General features: G+C 48.2%; 1 protein-coding gene across 2 annotated transcripts in view; it reads left to right on the forward strand.

The window, feature by feature from the left end:
- Positions 1 to 12,861, forward strand: part of MAMDC2 (MAM domain containing 2) — a 140,933-nt gene that overhangs the window by 60,279 nt on the left and 67,793 nt on the right. For both annotated transcript variants that reach the window (XM_082696704.1, XM_082696703.1), the window contains exons 3-5: positions 933 to 1,204; positions 2,641 to 2,725; positions 5,678 to 5,815. In XM_082696704.1, the coding sequence (XP_082552830.1) occupies positions 933 to 1,204; positions 2,641 to 2,725; positions 5,678 to 5,815 (495 nt within the window). The remainder of the gene's footprint in view (positions 1 to 932; positions 1,205 to 2,640; positions 2,726 to 5,677; positions 5,816 to 12,861) is intronic.

The following is a 12,861-nucleotide window of genomic DNA, read 5'->3' on the forward strand; positions in this document are numbered from 1 at the left end:
CTGATTTATTTCACTTAGTGTAGTACTCTCTAGCTCTAAGAGAGATATTTTTATGGCAGTCACTGAAAAATCAAGATAATCACCAGAAGATGGGCTCTCGAGCCTGCTGGAGCCACATTTACTTGGAGTTTTACCTCCCAAGACGCACAGGCGGTGCAGGTCTCTGCTAGAGGAAGCCACTGACCAGAGTCAAATTCAGAAGGCTCAGGCTACCGTTCTTGCTTCCAATCCGTTTTGTTCTGTCCTCCATGTTTTTGCATACACTTTTCCATTTAGTTTGCAGAACTATGAGATTTCGTTGTGGAAGATTGTAGAGGAGGAGTGTGTTACTCCTAATCTTAAGAATTAGCTAATGAACTTTGCCTAGTCCGCAAGATCTGAGGCAACCAAATAAATTCAATCTACTCTAATGGTGCAAATTAGATGCAGATCAAATCATTGAGTATGAGGGGAGCTGTGGAAGGAGAAGGTTGAGTCCACCATGGTATTCTGACTCCAGCAGAGACATGCTGCTCTTCTGGGTTCTGAAGTTCTTGAAATCTCATGAGTATGGAGACCAGGAGGACGAATGCAACATGCTCACTAGGCCTGATGTGAGATGATAGTAGGCCACAGACACCTGGCTTCAGTGTCGGGGGGTAATAGGGAGTAGTGGGGATTATGGCAAAAATGGAGCACCCATGCTACCGTTTGAAGAGGCAGGACTGTGTAGCTCCAGCCCGTTGTTGTCATGTGACTGCAGTCTCAGTGTTGTGGGACCTTCTAGTTTTTCACCAGATGGCAGAGATCCCATGTTCAGGCAACATTTGGAAGGCCACTGAAATGCATTGGCAGGCCGTACCTGCCCTTAGCTTCACTGGACCACAGTTGTGTATTTCCTTGAGTTGCAAACAGCAGACTAATGCTTTCCTGGTGCTCCTTTCTCTTTCCAGGACACTACATTTATGTGGACACCTCCTTTGCCAAGCCGGGGGAAAAAGCTGTGCTGCTGAGCTCTGACCTACAGGCTGAGGAATGGAGCTGCCTCCGACTGGTCTACCAGATAACCACGTCTTCAGGGTCTCCATCAGACCCCAGCCGGCTGAACCTCTATGTGAGATTTCAAGATGAAAGCTTTGATCGCTTGCTTTGGTCAGCAAAGGAACCTTCAGACAGCTGGCTCATAGCCAGCTTGGATTTACAAAACAGTACCAAGAAATTCAAGGTAGGTAGAATATAGGCGCCTGGCTTATCACACAGCACTATGCTACTCTGAGATCTTGTGATTATTTCTGCCACTGAAGTTACTTATCTCCTGTGCTAGGATGCACTGCTTTAGAAGAGATATGCCCCAGGAGAATATTAGTAATTAATAATTATTAAGTTAATATTTTGTTTATTCTTTAGAAAAGCTTCTTCCCAGATTTCTTTCTTGTGTATTTAAATGGGATTCTGTGAGAGTCTAAATGGAGCCTAAACTAGCCTCTTCAATTGAAATTTATTTTTTAACGGGCTTTAGAGAGTGTTCTCATGTCTGATCATTTTGTTTCACACTTTCTGAGTTCTGTGTTGTATCTTCCTAACAGTCTTTTTGCTACAAATTTTGAATAAAACACTCACTATAGTTAAAGGAAGAGTGGAGATACTTTGAAGAGGGAAAGATTCGTAGAGGACATGTTCTGAGTCCTTTTCAAAGATGGCGGGTCGTTCCATCAGAAGTGTTGGAAGAGGAAGGTCGACCACGTGACATCTGGACTCACGTGGCCAGATGCAAAGTGTGACGTGTTGAAACTGTGTCGTGGAGGAAAGAATGGGGCCTTCATAAACATTTCTCCATTCCTGATTCCCCTTTCAATTCTGTATCCCATCTCTCTCCCTGATGAAGCGTTGAAAAGCCGTCTTCTCCTCCCCTCAGGCAGGATGTGGGATTGAGGGAAGGAGCACTGAGGTCCAAGCTCTCTAGTTCACACTGTCCACCCAGCAGTAGGCCACATCCTAAATCTCCCAGCGTAGTTGCCAAAGACTGGGCCGACGTCATGTAAAGAGAAGCAAAGACTTTCAGAAACGGGGTCAGAGATGAACCACAACAGTTCTTGAAATCAGTCACGTAAATTGTCATGCTTCCCTGGGTTCTTTATTTAAAATTTTCAGATTTATTTATTTATTTATTTTTTAAGCAATATGGCAACTACAAGTTGATTCAGGAGCTACTTCCATCTCGTGTGGGGGTCTCCCACCACTGGTCAGATTGTACTTCCTGCCTCCTCCACCTCCTCCTCCAAGGGTTTTCCCCACTGAGGCCTCTGTCCTGAGGCCCTGACAGCTCTCAGAATGCGTTTCCCCAAGGTCACCAGCCGTCCTCTCCATCCATAGCCAACTGGTGTCATCACAGGTGCTAGAGGAGGGGGTGGTTGGGACAGCAGTTGAAGACAGTTGGCTCCAAGCTTTTACTGGACATCTTGCTCACCTTGTACACACACACACATTTTTTTAGAGCCCGCCGTGAGATTGCTTCCCTGTGAGATTGCCAGGAATTAGCTGAGACAGGCAATCTCGCCTTGCCTTGAGCTCCTGAACAGCTCCTGACTAGTCTCTGAGATACCGAGCCAGGAAAACACGGTGTTGGAAGCCTAACTCCCTTCTTCCTCATGTGTCGTGCAGATTTTAGTCGAAGGGGTGCTGGGACAGAGCAGCACGGCCAGCATCGCCCTCTTTGAAATCAAGATGACCACAGGCTACTGTATTGGTAAGTGGGTTTCCTTCTCGCTGCATCAGAATGGGAATTGTGAATCTTTTTAAATCTGTTGCCAGAAGGAACGGAATGAATCCTACAGGCAGGGTGTTTCATGGAAGTCAGTGAACAATGCACCGTAGCTTAGCCACTTCTCGAGACTCTCTTGAATGGGGTGTGTTGTCTCGTTGGAGTGCCCCCGGACTGGCTGGATTAGCACAGGGAAAGGAGATGCAGCAGCTAGAACCGGAGCTGCTGCCCGAACGTCCACATAGTCTAATAACGGTAATTTCCTGTTTGCTGTGAACTCCGCTTCCGCCAGAAAAGCAGGCTCCGCATTCCCTTCTTTCCTCATTTTCTCCATTTCTCTCAAACACACCTTGGCCCCTCTGTGCCCATGGCCGCTCACCTTCTGCTTGTCTGCGATTGGTGTTATTTCTCTATGAGTTGGGCACTGCTGGAGGAGGCCAGGTCAGGCTATGGGGGTGCAGGGAGGAGGAGGACCGGACATCGGGCAGCACTCAACACCAGAGCTGCATTTGAGTTGGGGGTTCAGGAAGCGGGGGCGTTCAGTGATGGGCAGGTCCAGGGGAAGAGCGTGCAGAGCCCAGTGGGGAGGAAGCGCAGAGCCCGCTCAGGCACTGGCCAGGGACAGAGGAAGGTGCTGGCAGTGCTCATCAGGACCCAGGCGAAGCTTTGGGAAGAGTCTGGATCCCGGCTGAAGAGTGTGGATGGTTCTGTGGTCAGCAGGTTCTCCAAGTCAGCGGAGGAAGGGCCTGCAGGCTGTGTCCTCACCTGGTGACTCTGTCGGCCCCGTGGAAAGTGACTTGGAAACAAGGAATATGCTTAGGAGAGGCAGACCCCCGACGTGGTTGTGACCTTACAGACAGGACATAACAATGGCCCAACACTGGGCCTGAATAGGGAGAAAGTGGGACACGGCCAGATTTTCAGCACTGACAGCCTGGGAGTGGAACAGCTCCGGAGAGGAAGAGGAAGGAGAGTCGAAGGCGATTCTGAATAAAAAAGAGCTTTTGCTAATTCCCTCTCACTTCTGTTTTGACCTTCCAAGGATAATACTAAGGCAAGTGAAGGAAAACAGGAGGGAAGAAACAGTGACCATGTTCTGAAGCTGCAGTGGGGTTAGATCCAGGCTCCCCCGGTAGCTCCCGCGGGGCAGCAGGTGCGCCAACGGCAGCCCGCCCACCGATCGGACGCCCCTGCTGCAGCGCCACCTGCTGGCTCCTCAACTGCCGGCACCCCGAGGCCTCTGTTTCTCCTCCTACAAAATGGGTATAAAATGCTTTCCTCCTAGGAATCGTGGGGGGGGCTGATGAGATCATTAGGGATGAAGGTGACTGGCCCAGGGCTGAGCACTTTCCACATGTAAATTTCCTCTCTTCAAATCACTCAGTGGCTTCTGGTTTGTTTAAAACACTGAAGGAGTGCCAATACTTGCATTTTGTTGAGACGCCTTTCCCACCATCCCCTCACCTTCCTTTCTGTGCTCGCTCTTTGCTTGTTTCCTCATCTGTAAAATAGGTTAATAATAGTACCTACCTCGTGGGATTGTTTTGAGAATCAGACAAGTTAATTCAGTTAAAATGCTTAGAATAGTACCTGGCACATTCAGGACTATTTTGCTACTTTACTCTCGAGTAGCCTTTGGCATGGAACATGGGGTATTTCTTGGCAGACGCTGCAGTGGGAGAGTTGCAGATCAAAATCTTAAAATTTTTCAGTGGTTGCTAATGTAAATACACTTTGATAACTATATCAATCAGGGTCCTGGCAAGAAAGTGGAAAGAGAGGGTCCATTCAACCCGAAGGATTTGAAGAAGACTCATTAGGGGCTACAAAGGTGTGGTTGCATGAAGGAAACCAGCAAAAAGCATTGGGGGTAATCCAGGGCTAGTAAGAGTGATGATTCATCAGCCTTGAGGGCAGTGGGGAAGGGGCCACAGAGCCTGGAGCCAGTGGCTGTGTGGGGAGGGCTCCTTGTCCAGACCCTGTCCTCAGGGCGGGGACATAGCCAACCCATGAGAACCTGGCAGGGAGGGCGCTGGAGGAATGGACAGCAGCCTCGTTCTCCTACTTTCCATTGGTCGACTCCAACAGGAAGACAGAAGGGGAGGCCAGTGACACAGTCCATGCAGGTCTACCACTGGAGTGAAAAAAAAAAAAGTGGGGGTGGGGTCTGGAGGGGTCATGGGAGATGGTCAGGACAATCAAATTTCATATTTGTAATTGATGATTATGGGGGTCCATACAGGCACTGGTTTGTGAGCTTCTCATTCCCACTAGAGTAGTTGCTGACTGGGAACAGTTAATCTGTGCACACATGCAGTCTACTAAAAGGAGCAGGGCGGTAGGTGAAGTTTTCTCTCTCTTCTCCACTGAGGAGCTGCAGAAGGACTCAGAGCCCAGGATAGGCCTGCGCTGCCTATTCTGAATGCTTCTGGTTAATAAAAAAAAAAAACAGGCTGTTAGTACTTAGGAGACATGACCTTTAGCCCTGGGTATCTCGTCTACCATCGGGAGAGAAGGGGTTGGAGACATGGGCTACCGGAAGGGTGGCAGATACAGGTTCTGGAGCTAAGAGGTTCATCCCAAATAGGGCTTTGAAGCAGAGCTGGCTGAGGCACCGAGCCCTAACCACAAGCCCAGCTCTGTGTTTTGACAACCCGTGTGGTAGGACCGTTCCCTTGTTTCACAAATGAAGGCACAGAGCCCGAGAGAGGTCATGCTGCAGTTCACATGGCTGGTCAGTGCAAGGACCGTCATCCAAAGAAGCAAGGATGAATTACAGTTTCCAGCATTATCCAGGGATCCTAGTCCAAAGCTTCCAGTGGTCAGAGGGAATGGGAAACGTATCTGAATACGCAAGCAAACTGGGCAGCGAGTAGGGGTATATTCCTGGGTGTGACTGTGTCTCCACAAAGTGCGTCTTCATTTCTCCTTTGCCAGAATGTGACTTTGAAGAAAATCATCTCTGTGGCTTTGTGAACCGCTGGAACCCCAACGTGAACTGGTTTGTCGGCGGAGGAAGCATTCGGAACTCCCCTTCCGTTCTCCTGCAGGACCACACGCTCAAGAGCGAATTGGGTGAGCTGGGGACGGGTGGAGTCCCTTTCCCTGAGCGAAGTGCTCCCACCTCCCTCTCCTGCCCCGTCCATGGACCCAACTACGGCCCTGTCAACAGGGAAGGGAGAAGGGAGCGTTGGTAGGGACTGGGAAGCCTGGCGGAAGAGCTGGGAAGGACGAGGGATCATAAGACCGAGACTGGCTGCAGACAGGAGCTCTGTAACTAAGGCTAACGGCGCCCAGTTCAAGGCTTTTCTCCACCTGTGACCTGGTCTTGCTCTTTTCACCTTTCCATGTTATCCTATACTTTCTTATTGATTTGTTGTTTTATATTTCTTATCCCTAAAGGCAAGCCGGGAATAATCCTAGGTTGCTTTTCACTAAAAATAGACCTAGGGATGGGAACCAGTCCTTAAGAACTTCCCAAGTGGCCCTGAGGTGAGCCTCAATGCCCAATGGTGAATCTTGAAAGCAACAGGGCCACCTAGTGGCCAAGGGGGGCGGACTCTGCAGGGAAATGGGGAGGAGAGGCTCTTGGTGGGAGTCCGCTTTGAGGGGCCTGTCTCCGCAGATGGGAGATACAGATGTGGGCAAAGGCTAACTTCCAAAGGCTTATGACCAGCCCTCACCTGGACCCTCAGAGGCTTTCTGAAAGCCGGGGTCTCCCCATAGTTGTAAGACGCTCCAGTCCTCAACCCCAAGGGCTTGTTGACTAATGAGAAGATTCTGGTGACTCACTTTCCATCAAGAGCAAGAAGGAATTTCGGTTCTGCTGCAAACAGTCCTTTTTTCTAGTTTGATCCGCTGTCATGTGGATCCTGAGGTCATCTTCTTAGTCCTAACACATTGTTGACAACGACAACGTGTCCCCATACCTGAAGACAAGGCAACGTTTTTTGGTTCTTTGCATTGTTCCTCTTTCATGGTATTTCATGGGAATATTTGTAACCTTATCTCTGACTTTTCTTTAAGTGCCCATCCTGCAAGCTTATCTTGGCTCCGGACAGTTTCCATCCTGAGACTGCTTCTAGTATATCCAGACTCTCACACTCAGTTTTCTAAAGGAACCAGGCAGATGTTATGAAGGGACTGACACGTGGGATGGGTGAGGAGTGTGGCAAACTAGGGAGCACAGACCCTGTACAAAGCTCTAATTAATTGCTGCTATGTGAGAATGCAGGTTTGGAAGGACAGATCTTTTGACTTCCTAAGATAATCAGGAAGACAGGGGTTTTGTGTGAGATTTCCCTAATTTTTTATAGTTGGTAAATATTTTCTTTTTTTTTAAGATGTTATTTATTTATTTGAGAGAGAGAGAGAGAGGGCGCACGCATGCACACATATACACACACACACGCACATGAGCATGAGCACAGGGAGGAGCAGAGCGAGAGAGAGAAGCAGATTTCCTGCTGAGCAGGGAGCCCAACTTGGGCTGTATCCCAGGACCCTAGGATCATGACCTGAGCCAAGGCAGTTGCTTAACCTACTGAGCCACCCACACTCCCTGGTAAATATTTTCTTTAAAAACACTGCCTGGGCCAATAAAACACATCTTCAGGTCAAGCCCAGTTAGTCAACTTCTGGTTTGCAAACTTCATTTAATGTGTTCCTTTTCTTTTTCAACATGTCCAGGTTTCTTACAACAAAATGTTTATAAGTAACTATATAGTAAAATGTTGGAACCTCCTGGGCTTTGGATCTAGCATTTTCATTCATTTGACCCCATATTGGGTCTGGTTGGGAAAATGACAACAAAATGGCACATCCCCCATGGCCCAGGTCCAAAGAACACACATTCAAGAAAGGGAAAAGGATTTCTGTCACACATGGACGTAAGACAAGGTAGCTTGTGCCGAATGCTCCAGGAATGGTCCCCCCTCTTCCCTCAAAAAAAGAAAAGTGCTGGGTGTTCAGAGACCAGAGAGATCACTTACTACTTGGACTTTCTAGAAGACATGATGAAAGAAGTCAACCGAGTTTGAGAGGTGGTTATGACTTTGACAGGCAGAGGCAAGAGAGGGCCAGAGCAGTGGTACATGGTAGCGATCACAAGGGGTAGCCCAGGGAGAGAGCGGATTGGGAGAGCAGTAGAGCGACAACTTCTAAAGGGCCTCAAATGCCGGGAACGAGATTTTAACTTTTATCTGTGGACAGCGGGAGGCCCTTGGAGGTCTTTGAGCAAGGAGAGACGCCATCACAGCCGTGTATTTAGTTTGGTTAATCAGACCGTGGTTATCTCAGTAAATGGAAAACCAAATGGTAGAACCAACGAACAAAAAAACACCCCAGAAATGATTTCTTTAGATACATCTAAGGTCACGTACATGAAGAATTATGTAAATAATTGAGATTAGAAATAGAAATAATTGAGATTGAAAAAGACAAAACATTTTCACTTCCTTTCTTCTTAAAGTAAAGGTTAGCACTTTTGGAAATGACGAAAGATTGGGGATATATATATATATATATCTCGTATGTTGGCCCTGCAGACACAGAGCCCATCTCCACTTGTGGCCACTCTAGGAAGCACACTGTAAGTGTCTCGTGCTGAGTGTGTGACTACCTCGTGTGGCAGACTACTCCATGAATCTGCGTGAGTGTTTTAAATAACAACTGGGCTCATTCAAAACAACAAAATGTTACCAATTCTTGAAAGCTTTGTTTCAAGGAGTAGGACAATTTATATAACATTCTGCCGTATCTTAAGAATATAGTACAGGGAATAAAGAGAATCTTGAAAGACTAATGCCTTAAATTGCAATAATCCTCGGTGTCATCATCGTAGATGTCCAAACTTAAATGTGCGGAAGTGTTGGAGAACTTTTCCCAAATCACTTAAAAATTAGTTGCAGAGTCCGATCCACTGGGTAACCAATAGCATGACTACGTGGTCGGTGCATCATTTTTCTTTCTTTCTTTTTTTTAAGATGTTCTTTTTAAAGTAATCTTTACACCCAACATGGAGCTTAAACTCAGAACCCCAAGATCAAGAGTCAGATACTGCCCTGGGTATACTCCACTGAGTATCCACTGGGAGCCAGCCAGGCTCCCTGTATCATTTTTTATCCTCAAGGATGGTGAGGACCACTTGGCTAGGGAGAACACGTATTTGTGGGGGAAGGCAACAGATCTGTGTCCTATAGTCTGATCATCCATTTGACTGAATCACTTGAGTGCCATCTATCCTCTGAGGAGTGCATCAGCCCTAGACTTTCCTCCCTCTCATTTGTGACCATGGAACATTCTGCCTGCATCTGTGTCAACAAGGGACAGAGAAAGAGAATCATGCTAGGAGTTCAGCAGTTGTGCTCCAGACCCAGTTATCTGCGTGCTGGATTGCTCTGGGCCATCCCTTGACTTCTCAGGGTCTCCACTGGCCTGTTTGCAAATGAAGAATTTGAATTCCATAATCCCTAAGATGCTTTGTGTTCTAGTGTTTTACTCCTAAGCTGTACCTCAAAATTCCCAAATTCACCACTCATTGTAACGGGGGGGGGGGGGGATAAACTGGGGAAACCCTGAGCTAAAGAAAGCTTGACAGAATTCTTTATTTCAGGACTTCTCAGTGCCTTTAATACAGTCCTATGTTAATGTATATTATGGCATTTCACAAATTAGTCAAATACCAAAATGCTCTGTAAATATGCGCAATGGTGCATGGCTAACATGAAATAAAAGATAAGGGACCACAGGAAAGTGAAAGATCACCTAGGTTTTGGGGTTCAGGGAAAGCTTTCTAGAAGAAGTCATCACAGCATTTGAATTTGACTAGATGGATAAGAAGTACAGCATATACTCAGGTGTACAGGTCTGAGAGTGGATACCTTATTCTGTGGCTGGAGAATATTTGAGAATTCCAGGATGTAAGATGACAGCAGAGCGGCCTGTAAACCTGGGTTACGTTCCTGCTCTTGAGCTAGAGCCTGGGTGCCTACATTCTACTCGCTCCTCCCAGCTCTCTGCTATTTCTCTCCAGTTCCTCTTAAACTTTTACACTGATGTTTTGACCACTTGTAGCCAGACAGCTATTTCCTTTTCACCCAAAAGATGTACACACAAACGCACGTGCGTACACACACACACTCACTCTCACACTCCTCCCATGTGAACTCTTACATAAGACTTCTTCCTATGTGAGATGGAGCAAAAACAGAAGAGTTCCATAGAATCTCAGATATTTTCCTTGAAAAGCCCATAGGACTCAGAGTTTTGACCAGAATCGCTCTTGGGGAACACGAAACCAAAACAAAACCCTCCAGTGCTCTCAGGAAGAGAGGGATTGCCTTTCTTAGTACATTTGCCTTCTGCTGGATGTATCAGTCTTTCCTGAGCTCTACCAATGTGGTTGGCAAAGTAGAGATCGAAGGGTTCAGATGTCTGCCCACAGCACCAGATTTTCCTCAAAAAGACTCCTCTCATGTTCATTCATATACTGGAAGCGGCTGTGCCTTTCCTTTCAGGGAAAAGCCAGGGAATGAGCGCAACGGGCGCGTGAAGCCATGTGCCTTCTTAGACACTTCAGGAGGTTGAGCAACATTGTCGCAGGAGGGCTCTGGCCTTGGTCGGAGAAGAGGGAAGAGTGAATGGAGTGTCTGAAAAATGTGACACTTGTGTGACTTTTCCTTCATTTGGCCACGTACTTTTAATAGCCCCAAACCACGAGCCCGGTTTTTCAAGTGAGCAGTCTACAAATATTGGTCTCATTTGGCTAAGGATGTAGTCAGAACTCCCATGAGACCCCTTGGGAATATTGGAGGGGATAGGATTTTGTCCTGATTTTTGTCACCTAATTCCAATTTGTCACGTATGGATTTTTTTTCTCTGTTAATATTTTATGAAGTGAAACAAAGTATCTTCCACGAGGTAACCTACTGACAGCTCAGATCGTTACTGTTTCCTACCTGCCTTGGCCAAAAGAAGGTAATTACTGGGAAAATAATGAGGGAAATCAGTCTCTTTGCTGAGATTTTTAGAATTGCCTACACTCAGGGTGCCGCTCTGGGAGCTGAGCAAGGTTTCAAAGCCTAAATTAAGGTCAGAATGATTTTATTGCCTCCAGGACCGGGAGGTGGATGGAGTATCTCTCCATAATTCATGGCCCTCTTTTCTCCTTTCAGTTCAGACTGAGCTCAAGCATCTGCCTACCAGTGCTGTTCATTTACTCGGGGCATTGATCCATTTGGTTCCTTGTGTGTGCTTTCGGTAGGGAAGCAGCTTCATTAATTTTCTCACCGTCGCCTTTGTCCAGGCTCTGCCGTTCACCTTCCCGTGTCCTTGGGTGACTTACCTTAGCTTTCTGGGCACGGTCAAGTAGAACTAACAGCCTTCCTTCTCAGGGTCAGTTCAGTCCAGTCAACACTTCAGCATTTCATCTGATTCGAATCTCCCCCAGACCAAAGCACGGGGGAGCCATGGAGAGAAGGGTTTGGGCTTTATTTCCCTTCATTTTGCCTTGGCTCTTCCCTTCCTCTTTACCCACTCACTGTGCTGCGTCCGGCTCCTGGGGGGTTGGAGGAGGTGTGACAGGGGAACAGAAAAGGAAGGGAAGGGGACAGATGGTTTTCTGTGACCAGCGCTGTGGAAGCTGGAGCTCATGACCTTTATACCGCAGGAGGGCACAAGCCGGCTGTTTCTCTCACTGCCAGTGCGGAACCCCACTTCCCTGCTCGGAGACAGGGGTGAGGCACTCTCCGCTGGCCATCTGTGGATCCACTCTGGGACCTAGGAGCAACCCTACACCTCGCCAGCCCCTGGTGGAGTTACCACCTGCATCCAGTCCTTTTGAGAAGAGTCCTTCCGAGACATTCTTGTCCCTTCCGAGTTGCCCACTTAGGCTAAGGGGAAATTCAAATCTTCGCCCCACCACACTCTGGAAGTTACAGCTCGCTGGCAACAAAATCCTTTCTGCTCTGCCCACACAGGTCCTTACAGACATCTGGCTTCTAGGTATATACAGTCAAGAGTCAGGCAACCAGTCTGTACCCCGCAAACCCCAGTTATTACTGATTAAGCTTTCCTCTTGGGAAAGCTTCATGAGGACCCTCCTCTCTTGAGGCCCAGAGTGACTGAAGAATTCAGGAATTTCTGCAAGCCTGGGTCAGGGCAAGGTTGGAGGGTGGCTTCCCTCCTCCACTCTCTCCTGGCATACCTCCGTTAAGCCTCTTCTCTTGGATCAAGACAAGAAAGGGGAAGCCATCCCTAACCCCTCCCTGGGCGTCCAAAAGAAAACACATGGCAGAGAAGCTCTGGGCTATCTGTTTTCAGAGAGACTCTGTCTCTGATCTCTGATCTTTCTTGGGCCCCTCCTGTATCCAGCTGGAGCAGGGAGATGGGGTCCGTCTGGTGGCCCTGGCTTAGACCCCAGGGATGCCACAGTGTGGCATATGCTACAGGACCGGTCTGGGACCACGGAGTGGCAGTACTTGTCACCGTCACTCTTGGCACGGAGGTCTTAACAGAGACAAGGGGACATCCCACTTCGTGTTCATTTATTACGTTTATGCCATCTCTGAAAGCTGTGTAAGAAGACCAGAGCCTGACTCTACCTACTGTAGTCAAACTTACCTGAACCCTTAGAACTAAAGATCCACAATGTCTGTTGCATCTGTAGTCAGGGAGGGCAGGCGTGGCGCCCTCCTGACTTGGGGGCCGTGTCCTCACAGCGGCAGTAGACCAGCAGGGCTTTCTAGCCGGCCTGTGTTTCTTCAGACCACGCTTTCGGCCTCACCCGGGAGACAGCTTGTCCAGACAGCAGGACACGGACGTAGACGTCGCAACAGGAGCACAAGTGTGGCCAAGGAGGCCAAAGCACAGCTGAGTCAGAGGATGCCTTAGCCTCGGAGCCAAGCCCAGGGCCGTTTCAGGGGAGTGTTGGTCCGCCAGACTGTTCGAAAATAGAAGTTCAGTAACTGCCCTCAAACGTTTTTTCCTAAATCAAGGGAAAGTGGCTCCCCGAAAGGAGTCCCTGGTTGCCCAAGGACCATCGAGCTAACCTACAGGGGGCTGTGGCCTGAAGGGAAGCGGGTAACCATGTGTCGTTACCACAGGCATGATTTGGAGCAGGC

The sequence above is a fragment of the Mustela nivalis genome (genome assembly GCF_964662115.1).
Source record: "Mustela nivalis genome assembly, chromosome: 13".
Taxonomy (NCBI): domain Eukaryota; kingdom Metazoa; phylum Chordata; class Mammalia; order Carnivora; family Mustelidae; genus Mustela; species Mustela nivalis.